We start from the raw sequence: 12,224 nt of genomic DNA on the forward strand, positions 1-12,224 counted from the left end.
CAGATGGGGGAATGGTGGCACAGGGTAGGCGACTTCCTCAAAGTAGCTCAGGAAGCCTATGTTGGAGCTGGGATAGAGCTCACTTGACCTGAGTCCTAGGAAGTTAGGAATCTCATGGGCTATTTTGCATCTACAAATATCTTATCTACATAACAAACGATGTGCAAATTAGGCACATCCGGGCATGTGCAATTTTCCGTGTGGTCCTTGGCTTCTTATGTTTTGAAAATCAGACCTGATACGTCTATAAAGCTGTTGGTAAATCATTGAAATACACAAAAGTACGTTTTGGGTTCAATTTATCAGGGTGTGAGAGCCAACATCCCAGCCTTCATGATCTGCTTTATTTGCACAAGCTCCATTGTGTTCACTTTCACTGTAAGAATCTCCTAAGTTTCAGGGTTAACCTCGTAACTGTGTTTACTTATGTAAACTTATGCTCTTGGTATGTTGTGTTCTATTCATTATAACACTAGAATACACAGGGCCATATTTACAAAGTACCCACTTGAATTATGCCGCTTTAGACAGGCATGCGGCCTTCTGCCTGAAAGGGATTCTGGACACTGCTGGATGGAATCAGGAGCGCTGGAACAATTTATACAGTGGGGGTGCTGAGAGCCATTGAATCAAACTGTAAACCCTGTATATAATGGAAACCACTTCAAGCCAGAGGGTGTGGCAGCCATTACTCCAAGTTCCAGCACCTATGGATGGAATATGCTACTGCCTGTTAGTCTGCCAATATCAAGCAGAACACAGGTAAAACATTAGCATTTACAGGACTCAGGCATCTAAATCCTTCAGGTAGTTTTGAAAAATCTTAGCCCTGAACTTCCCTCTCCTCATCTCCTTTTCAGGCTCAGTTCTCCTTCGTGAAAGAGTGACAATAAAACATTAATAATAAAGGTTGTGTATAAAGCACCAGCCTGCCAAAGCACTTGAGATACTGCACAAACCCTTAATAAAATATAGCAACCAACCAAAACATCATGCAATAAATAAAGCAACCGCAAATAAATATCTTCATTAGAAATGCCTGAGTCAATGCAGAACAACAAGAAGGGGAGCCTCTGTTAATTTACATGCACTCCTACGGCGTTAAATTGCAGCCTTATATATAGCTCTTGCTGCCTGAGCGAAAAGCATGGGCTTGCACAGACACCCACGCTGCATTCTCTGACTGATTATTTTTAGCATCAGTGACACGCTTACCTGAAGATAACTTCTACCAAATAAGGACACCATTTGTCACATTGTACATAGTTAATTAGCTGTGACAGTAGATCTCAGTATTTGTCTCTCTCTCTCTCTCTCTCTCTCAAGAGCAAAGCTCAGTGCTAAATGTTCCCAACAAAATCACAAACCGTTGAATACTTGTGTGCTTTGAAATCAGTGAAATTCTGTGCAGGCGGGGGGAATCCATCCACCCAGTTCTCTTTGCAGGGCGCCTGGGAGTCCGATGAGGTTTATCAAAAGGCTCACTAAAATCCATTTGAACCTGGGCTGATTTCCAAACAGAGTGCCCAGTTCACGAAAGTATCCCAAGGAGGCTTAAAGCAGGTGTTTAAAGCTAAGCATGTGGGTAAATTCAATCTGACATCAGTGCTGTAGTAACTCAGACCCTTCTCTGATTGAAACCAAAGAAAACAGTCACCTGAAGCCTTGATCAAACCCACGTAGCTACACACCTCCCAATCAAACGCGATGCTTCTACCAGGGAGAAGCTGGAACACTGATGCTGTGGCCCCACCTTCTCTGCCATTTCACATTCAAGATGGGATGTAACTTTATAGACCCTGGAAGACTTTGAGTGTTATTTTCAACATTTCCGAACAAACAAAAAGTTATCAGCCACGAAAATAGGCAGGTGGCAGTATGGAGGTCTAATGTGATGGGGTTTCTCAATTCTCTCGCAGCATGGCGCACGATGCCCCAGTACATGATAAAAACTTGTTGTGTGCACACTAAGGGGAAAATGGAATCCATGTTTCCCAAAGTTTATCTCCTCGAAAGACCCATGTCTTTGTGCCAGGCAGTGTTGTGGTTTCCTCTCTCTCGTGTCTCCTCAGGTGGTGTGTGCAGTTTTGGGAAAGCAATCACAACCTTGGTTTGGTGGATAAGCACAATTTGCTAGGGACCTCTCCTCTGGCCCAATTGCATGATTTCATCCTAGCCGCGGTCACAATACAGTTAGGATCAGATAAATTAGGCACTGTGGGCTTGATTTTCAGTGTAAACTACTGCTATTTTTACTGCCGATGGCATAGTGTAAACATGAGAATTTGGCCCTCTGTGCTTGCTCTTTGCTTTTAAACTCCAAGCTGTTGTTATTGGTTTGTCGACCTTTTCACTATTGTGTAGTGCCATGAATGATACAGTGGTACAAACCAACTGGTGGCAAGGGTGAGCAGTTTATGACATCTGCAGCTTCGTGGCTGGATGAGGGCTATTTTGTGCCACCCCACTCAGAGGCACACTTTCAGGAACCACGGGACAGCCCTGGAACTACAAAGTTCCTGGCACCATGCAGTAATGCATAAGGGAAACTGCCCTCCAGAGTTTGCATTGATGAGAAATGCTCTCCGCATGCACCAGTGCCAAAACTTGCAAATTGGGGCCACTTAGTGCTAAACCCCCACGTATGGAATTTTTGGGGCCAGTGACTATCCATGGCTGTCTGTTTTAATAAGTCCTTATATAGCCCTCAGCACCGTACGAGCTGAGCTCCTGTTTCTGCACATCTCTGCTGAATACTACTTAATGTGTCGTGTCTACTTATGCAAACACCTGAGGAAGCAAAGCGGAACATGAAGGGAAAATTACAAGTATAATTTGTTCTAGGAATTCATGTTTTCATTGAGACATTAAGTAATAAAGGAGTGTTTCTGAGTGTTCCTGTACAAGGCGTACTATGGAAGTAACAGCCACCCTGGCAGTTCGGATATTAACTTTTTAAAGAGTCTCAATAATGTCCTAAATTAATTAAACAACCTTTCTACGCATTGCTCTTCATTCTAAAGATCATTTTGTTCCGCTGGGTTTCCGCTTAAATCCCTTCTAGAATGAAGTACATCTGTCATACAGAGAGCAGTTATTGCAAATAATCATATTTGCAAATGGTTTTTTTTTAACCTCTTGATATAATGGGCTCAGTTCATTTAATGCCATTGAGGTCTTATTATCTGCACTCAGAACACATAGTGAAGGCGAACAAGGAATGTCAAGAGCCTGGCATATCAGAACCTCAATTGTCTAGAACACAATAGATTATTACCAGTGTCTGCCATGGCCTGAAGCATCAGGGACAGATAAATTAGTCAGAGATGAATGCTACTGAATGAGGCAATCTGGGGAAATATGGAATACTGCCATTTGGGGAGGGGCATATTTCCATAGCAACAAGTGGCTAATTTATTTGATTAGAAATGGGGGGAAAAGAGAGGGATTCTGCCCCACACTGATGTCAGTCAGGAGCAACTCCACTGAAGTCAATGGATTTCTAATGGAATAAGAGCAGAATCTGCTTAAGGAGTTTTCAGGATTCGGTTCTGATTGGGAGTGAGGAGGCCACCTGATAAGTTGGAGTGAGGAAGGGTGCTGTGGGTCTGGCTGTGTCACTATTTATCCGTGCAAAAGTTGAGCATCCACTTTCTCTCCAGCTATTATAGCTATCAGTGAGAATTGATCCAGAATCTTTGAATGTTGACATTTTTCTGGGTGAAGCAACGGGACCCGTTTTTCATGAAAAGTTTTCCCATTTTTTGACTAACTCTAAAATAATTATTTCAGTATTTTCATAAAATACTTAAGCACGGCTCTCCTTCCAGCCAGCAGAATGTTGTGTCATGTAAAATTAGTGATTTAAAGGTGGGATGGAAGTATAAGCCACACACCTCCTGGGTGTCGTGCTCTGTTCCATCTAGTGGCACCGAGACCACTTAGATATTAATGAGTTTGCTTTACAGCCTTAGCTAACAGCCAGTTGGCTTTTAGTTCATGCTGTAGAGGCTCATGCACTAAGCTCCATAGGTCCCAGGTTTGATCCCGCCCACCGATGATTGGGGTCTGTCGGTGTTACAGAAGAACTTTGCTAGCTACCCTAGAACTCCTTCAAATCCATGAGGATACAGCTGGTAAACAACATATCTGGAACATGGCTGCCTATCTACTGGCTAGTTTATCAAGAATCAGACAGCTGTTGAACGACGAATCATCAGTCTCCTGGTTCTATCTCCTCTCTTAGGCTATGACTACACCTAGAGGTGGGAGTGTAGACATACTCACACTAGCTCTCATCATGCTACAGTGCTAAAAATAGCAGGGTAGCCACGGTAACACAGGCAGCAGCAAATGATCGCATGGGCAAGCTGGCCTGAATACAAGCCTGCCTGGACCCTATGGGTAGGTACTTGGGACAGCTAACCTGGGCCATTGGCTGTGCTACTGTGGCTAAACTACTATTTTTAGCGCACTCACTCAGTGAGAGCTAGCACAGGTATGTCTGTGCAAGCTGGGAATCACATCTCTAGCCGCAGAGGACAGGTTTGTAATTGGATTGTACATTTGGATTCATAGTTGAGTAAGCCCCGCTCAGCATTATCATCACAATGCTATCATTGGAACAGTAGCTGCCGTGTGCTGAAATCCATCTACATGGTGGTCAGATCACACACACATTAGCAATTTCCACTGGAACCAGATGCTGGATCCTAAGATAAAGAGAGTTCCTTAAATCTGAGAACTCACTAGTGAGTTCCACATCTATAAACTCAGGGCTTAAATTCACCCGGAGTTGTCCAGAGCAGAGCTCAGGTAAATATTTTCCAACCCCCTGTAGTTTTTATAGCATGTTGCGGGGGTGGGGGAAGGCGGATCCGGGAAATACTCTATAAGAATTTATGCCCTGTATAAGCTTCATTGATCACCACTGAGATTTTCAAAGCCAACTACGGCTTGGTCTACACTAAACCCCCAAATCGAACTAAGGTACGCAACTTCAGCTACGTGAATAACGTAGCTGAAGTCGACGTACCTTAGTTCGAACTTACCGCCGTCCAGACCCGGCAGGCAGGCTCCCCCGTTGACTCCGCGTACTCCTCGCGGCGAGCAGGATTACCGGAGTCGACGGGGAGCACTTCTGAGTTCGATTTATCGCGTCCAGACTAGACGCGATTAATCGAACCCAGAAGTTCGATTGCCTGCCGCCGAACCAACGCGGTAAGTATAGACAAGCCCTAAGGGATTTAGCCACAGACTCCCATTGAAATGGATTTAAGGATATTTGAAAATCTCAACGCATCTCTGCACTGCATAGGCATCTCCACCACCTTAACTAAACTTACAAACTCCTGGCCAAGTATGCACCAAGTTTAGTGTAAAACATGGCATGGTTTTTTGGGGAGAAGTTGGTTTTTTCTGTGGTTCTCCCCAAAGTGGGAGTCAGACATTGAGGGGATATCCCCAGGACACTACATAGTTCTGTATTTTCAAAATGGGGTTATCCTTGACATGTGCCTGCCTTTCATCATGAAAATATTTCCCCATGAGATATCTGCAGACATCGTCCTGCTCTATTCTGGTTGATGAGCAAAGAGCAAGCTGTCTCAGTGCTCATATATGCTCAGAAATTGTGTGGGGGACTGGCTCCAATCTGTTTTGCATGGCAGGCTATTCTAGCAATCTCTGCACCTTCTGTTTCATGAGTGGCACTCAGCCTGTTGAGTTCTGGGAAGAAGGAGGAGGTACATGAAAGCATGTCTTCAGTTACACTAAATGAGCATGTGCTTTCAGCCATCTGTAGACATTACCTATCAGATTAATAACTTACATCATAGACTGCTCCCCATCAGCTGTCTTCTTTATATTTGTGCACCAAACCTTTCCTTCCACAACTTTCAGTCATGATCATGCCTTATGCTCCTCTGGTAGGCAGACACACTTATGTCGTAAGTCCTTATATTGACACTAATTTTAGGCATAATTTCTTAAACTTATTTTCCTTTTCCACCACAAAGTGGCTAAATGGTACCCACAAAGAAAGGGGAATGGCCTGTAGCCATCCTAAATTGTGCTAAGATTCCACTGGCTCTCACAAACCAAATAGGGTCAGGCTGGACTAAGGTGACCAGATGTCCCAATTTTATAGGGACAGTCCCGATATTCGGGGTGGTGTTTTTTTTTTTATGTGGGCTCCTATTACCCCCCCAAACCTCTGTCCTGATTTTTCACACTTGCTATCTGGTCACCCTAGGCTGGGATGGTAGTTAGACAGGAGACCTCCACGGAGCACCCAAGTGTTACAGCAGTTGGAGATTCACTAGATGACACCCTTCCCACTGAGTGAAGACTATACAAATGTCCCCATCTAGCATCGGGGGGCACTTTTTCAAGTGTTTCAGATGAGTTGTAAAATCAGGCTCCTGACTGCCTATTACAGATCACATCGTAATTTTGCACGTGTCACTAAGACTGTTAAGCTCAATATCTTGGCCAAATTGCAACTCAGGGACTTCTGCCTACCTAAAATGCACCTATACTTCCAATAGCTCAGGAAGGCAAATGGACGTTTCACATGTGCAGGGCTTACAGGATCAGGCCCATGTATTCTTCATTTTCTGTCCTAAGCTGTTGGCAAGACAGTTATATATGGTGGAACGTCCCCCATGATCCACTCCCAAAGATGGCTTCACATCTTGGCACTAACGTGGTGATTGTCAACCATCACATTGTTCGCTCTACCTGCATGTTAAATCCATTGTCTGTGTTTTACTCTGTGTTTGTGCAGTGCCTAGTACGATATGGTCCCATTATCTGTTGGCTTCTAAGCACTACCATAATACAAATATTAAATAAAGATAATAAACAAAGACTAAGTAAAATGAATCCTCTGTATCCATTATCAGCATCCCGGGGTACTGTGAAGCTTAACTAACATTTGTAAAGTACTCTAAAATATTTTATTCTTCATGTTCAATCACTGGTCTTTTTTTTAGCTGAGATTGCCAGCAGAGGGGCCAAATGTGATGATGTGTTTTATGATGTAGACATCTGTCCATTACGAATTGCACTCTGATCTATCAACCTCATTCCCAATCCTCTGGCACAGGGATCGGCAACCTTTGGCACGCGGCCCATCAGGGAAATCCGCTGGCAGGCCGCGGTTCGCCATCCCAGGCCAATGGGGGCTGTGGGAAGCGGAGGCCAGCACATCCCTCGGCCTGAGCTGCTTCCCGCAGTCCCCATTGGCCAGTGGAAGCTGCGATCGGCCGAACCTGTGGATGCTGCAGGTAAACAAACCATCCCAGCCCGTCAGGGGATTTCCCTGATGGGCTGCGTGCCAAAGGTTGCCGATCCCTGATCTAAAACAAAAGTTCATTAAATGTACAGACTGAAGAGCTGGCCCAGCTCTTGCTTGAATAACAGCAACTGTTTCTTGAAAAAGTAGATTCCAATGATTAATATTTAAAAAGTCTCCAATATGAACTCCTGTTCAGCTTTCACAGTTGGATTTCAACCATTTTGGCTGCCTTCAGAACTGCCTATTCTAGTGTGGGAGCACCCAGCACAGATTATTTAACACTCCATTTTGTCACAACTAAAATATTCAGGTTTGCAAATGATCTAAATTTAGTTATTAAAAAAAAACCCAATGCAATTTGAATCTAATGGTTTCTGTAAATCTTTGCTTACACTATCTAACTGCAATACTGGTTTCTCCTATACAGCTGAGCCCTCATGCCCTGGTTAAGTGTTTGCAAGCCATTTACTCAAAGAAAACAGGTTTTTTCTACCCTTCCAATTAGCCCAGATTTCAGCCATCTGTGGAGCTGCACCTCTGCAAATCTCTAGCCCTGGCAAAGAAAGCCCTGCTGAAGCTGACCCTTATTTGAAACAGGGTCAGTTAAGCCCCACCAGTGCACACTGCAGCTTTCCCTGCCTATAATGCGGGTTTGCAGATACACTGATGGCTGCAATCAAGGATAAGTGCAAGTGTAGACAAAGCTGAAAAGTTTGGTGGTTAATTTAGTGCTCCTGATAGGAGCTAGCACAATCAATTGACTTCAAGGGGAAGTGCAGGCATACATTCCAGGGCTAGAATCTAACTCACTGCATTGAGTTTTGCTTTTTATTTTAGGGTGGAATAGCCTGATTCAAGGAGATCAGGTGACCAGCCCACAGCACAAAGTGTGTGAGCTCAGAGATCAAAAGCAAAGCATGGCCCTGAAACCAAGACTGCTGTCTGCTGTTGATGTTGTCCCTTTCTGCATGACTCCCCATGGGAAATGGGCTAAGGGACATGTGTATAGTGAGATGAGGTGCAGAGGAGACTTCACTATAAAGATTACCCCCCTTCCGTCCCTTAAACTGACTTACTTTGAAAGTTTCATTTCGATTTGCTGCCGGATTTCCTGCCGTTCCTCATCCGTCCTCCTTGGGAAAATGTTCCTGTCTTCCAGTTCCTGCTTACTTGGCCTGTTCCGTAGCTTTACTGCCAGCAGCTCTTTCTTGCATTTTCTTGGCAAGGTACCTGGGACACGCATGGAAATGAAAAAAGGTCAGGAGGAGAGCTTGGAATTCCTGCCCCCTCCTCCTCCACTTAAAAAAAAAAAAGCTCAGAAACGGGCAAGTAACGAGTGGGCAACGGAGGATGTATGTCTGTGAAATCTGCACTTGTATGGGAGAGGCAGCTTTGTATTTATTAATAAAAGTGGTGCTAGGGCTGAGATTGCCAACACAGCTGTGGGTAATGGTCCATTCAGAAATGCTTGAGATTATCATCTCATTGCACTATTGTAGGCCAGGATAATGCTCTCACATGGCTATGACTCTTGGTAACTATCAGCTGAGGCAAGGTTCAAACCACTAATCTAGGAGTCAAAGGGGGTGCACATCATCAGTCCTTTGAGCCATCCCATGTCCCAAAGCAAAGCTATATCTGGAGCACTTTGTAGTAGGACTAGGTAGTGCAGGGGAATGGGAATGGCTGGAATGGAGATCCTTTCCCCTCTGGGTTTCCAACTCAAACCCAGGCTGGTTGGGAGTTAGTGAAAGGCGTACCATAGATGGTCTCAACCCACCGGTTAGCTGACAGAGCATAAAAAACACCAACGCTCATTGGCACTCTTGTGAACGGTCTTAGCAAAGAAGCCAAGGAATGAATTGGCTTTGCAGACCGCACTTTAGTCTCACCCTTGCATGGCATCTCCACAAAGGGGTTTTAAGGTGCAGCTGGTGAGGAGTTGCGGGACACGTTTGCTGATGGTTTCCTGTACCATTCTGTGGACAGCAGAGGACTTTTGAAAAATGCTGAGCTTTATTCCCCTTGAAATCAATGGGAGTTTTACCAGTTGGTTCAGTGTGAACAGAATCAGACTGATGCTGAACGCTTTTGAAAATCCTATTCTTAATGACCAGGACTGACAGTCCAGCACGGATAACTTTAAATTAGCCACTCACACATGCAATAGTTCCAAGTTAAGTGGGTGATTATTTGTGAGGTGCCAGTGGCCCAGATTTGCCAGTTTCTGAATAAGCATATTAAACTTTTTGAACATTTCACTCAATTTTGAACAAACACAATTCAAAAGATGGAGAATCAGGAATAGTCAGGCTGGAGCGTGCACATGGGTCACAAGATATGAGCCGTTATTGACAAATCTACCCCATTATGTTGTCTTAGGGTATGTCTATACTACCCGCCGAATCGGTGGGCAGCGATCGATCCAGCAGGGGTCAATTTATCGCGTCTAGTCTAGACACAATAAATCGACCCCCAAATGCTCTCCCGTCCACTCCTGTACTCCACCGCCATGAGAAGCGCAGGCAGAGTTGACAGGAGCGGCAGCAGTCAACTCAGAGCTACTCACCGCGGTGTCTTCACTGCGGTGAGTAACTCTAAGTATGTCGACTTCAGCGACGTGAATAACGCTGCGTAACTTAGATCGATTTCCCTCACCCCCCACCCTGCCCCCTGTGTAGACCAGGCCTTCGAATGCCACAGTAAAATTGCAGACCTGTATTCAGGGTTTCCCCTCTGGAGAGACTTCAAGAAAACCATTCCAAGGAATGAAATAAAGGGTCAGATTTTCAGAATGATGTGTGCAATGGTGGTAAGTCGGTAAGATATTTTGGCAGTGGGAGGTGTGCATACTTCTCACAATGGCATGATCTACTGTGGTAACTGCAAAACATGCACATGCAGGAAAATCTGGCCTGAAATATTGTTGGTGATGTTTACAAGAGGAATTCCCATAAGGAAAAGTGCAGCAACTGTTCTGAGTAATATTTCACTACTCTTCTGAGGCTGTCATCCGACGGCATTTGAAACAACCTTTCATTCTGAGAGAACGCCTTGGGGTCAAATGCATCTTGATGTAACTCCATGACTTCAGTGGGCTTAGTGAAGGGTTGAATTGGCTCCTTGACTGATTAAACCATCTTGCAATGCTAGCTGGAAGGTATGTGGTAATAAGGTTTCTAAATTTAAACTGCTTACAGAGTGGAAAACCCAACATCTTTCACTGTACTTTTTTTTTTTTTTTAAACTGACAGTAAAATGTAGAGTGCGAGTCGTAGCTGGGAAAGCCCCACGTTGCTTGAGGTTGAGTTGCTAAAAGAAAAGCACCACAGTCTGGCTCACCAGTTTCATTGGTTTGAGTAGAGCTTCTCTTTTCTGAATCTCTTTCTATAATAAGCAATCCCGTAACAAGTTTACTGTAACATGTGGCAGTTATACTGAATATCTTCCTTGTATAGAGTCATAGAAATGTAGGACTAGAAGGGACTTTGAGCTGTCATATAGTTCATCCCCCTGAGCTGAGGCAGGACCAAGTAAACCTAGACCATCCCTGGCAGGTGTTTGTCAACCTGTTCTTAAAAACCTCCAGTGACGGGTATCACAGCTTCAGGTTAATTGCATCTGTACCCCTCTCTCCATGGTCCACTCCAAGAGTTCTCAGTCAGGTCTCAGGTCTTCTGCCATCACCTGTCTCTGGGTAGGGGCCCTTGTTCCACTCTCTTCTGACTGGGGGTTTTAAGTCTGCTCCTTGCCTTACGCTATAGTATCCCCAGCCAACCAATCTGCCTAAAGGCCTGTGCCTGTGCTTTGCTTTCTCGCCAAGGACTATGCACAGTCCATTGCCAGCAGTGTACAAGTTACTACACAGCTGTTTCTAAGCAAGCACATTTATTCTTAAGGTAAAAGCATGACAGAGAAAACATATTTTAAAAATACCAATAAAAGAACCTACCCGCAAGTGAAAAGCTTAACAGAGGTGATACCCCCCTTACCAACTCCAGCCTAGAGCATTGGTAGGTGTCAGTTTTTCAAACCCACCATTGGGTTTGCCCCCTTGGTATCAAGTTTATGTCAGGTTTTTAGATCATCAACCAGACCCAGACTGGACAATTTGTACAGTGAGAGAGGTTTTCCCAATATCTAACCTAAATCTCCCTTGCTTTAGATTTAGACCATTACTTTTTTTCCTACTTCTAGTGGACATGGAGAACAATTGATCACCATCCTCTTTATAACAGCTCTTAACATATTTTAAGACTATTATCAGGTCTTCCCTCAGTCTTCTTTTCTCAAGACTAAACATGCCCTGTTTTGTTTTGTTTTTAATCTTTCCTCATCCATCAGATTTTCTAAACCTTTTCTCATTTTTATTGCTTTTTTCTGGACTTTCTCCAATTTGTCCATATTTTTCTTAAAGTGCAGTGCCCACAACTGGACAGAGAACTTCTGCTGAAGTCTTACCAGTGCTGAGCAGAGCAGGACAATTACCTCCCATGTCTTCCATTTAGCACTCTTGTTAATATATTCATTAAGTATAGTTAATGTCCTACACAGAACTTAAGTTCAATGAGAGTTTTGAGTGCACAATCAGTGTGGAATAGTCCCCTTAAGACAGAAGGTGAACTGTTGTCTGGCTACACAAGAAGTACAGATAAATCTGTGTATCTACTTGTCTTGGAGTGTTCTACTGAATGTATAGTGTGCAGTAAAAATCATAAGAGAGCCTGTTTTATTTTAATACTTGAGCTCTCCTTTTAGAAAAAATCATCCAATTTTGAAAGAAGACTGAAGTTAGATTTTTAGGTAGTTTTTGTCTGGCATTTGAGATGTGAATAAAGGCTGTTTTGTAACGGGGTGCTCTGCAGGTTGGCATGCCCCAGTTAGTCTGCTACCTGTAAATAACAGGTTCACCTTTAGGATGTGT

At 44.0% G+C, this 12,224-nt stretch overlaps 1 protein-coding gene across 4 annotated transcripts in view; it reads right to left on the reverse strand.

Moving 5' to 3' along the window:
- The window catches only part of PHACTR3 (phosphatase and actin regulator 3), a 166,837-nt gene that overhangs the window by 35,222 nt on the left and 119,391 nt on the right, over nt 1-12,224 (reverse strand). For all 4 annotated transcript variants that reach the window (XM_054045725.1, XM_054045726.1, XM_054045727.1 and 1 more), the window contains exon 8: nt 8,377-8,530. In XM_054045725.1, the coding sequence (XP_053901700.1) occupies nt 8,377-8,530 (154 nt within the window). The remainder of the gene's footprint in view (nt 1-8,376; nt 8,531-12,224) is intronic.

Source organism: Malaclemys terrapin, chromosome 12, assembly GCF_027887155.1.
Source record: "Malaclemys terrapin pileata isolate rMalTer1 chromosome 12, rMalTer1.hap1, whole genome shotgun sequence".
Taxonomy (NCBI): Eukaryota; Metazoa; Chordata; order Testudines; family Emydidae; genus Malaclemys; species Malaclemys terrapin.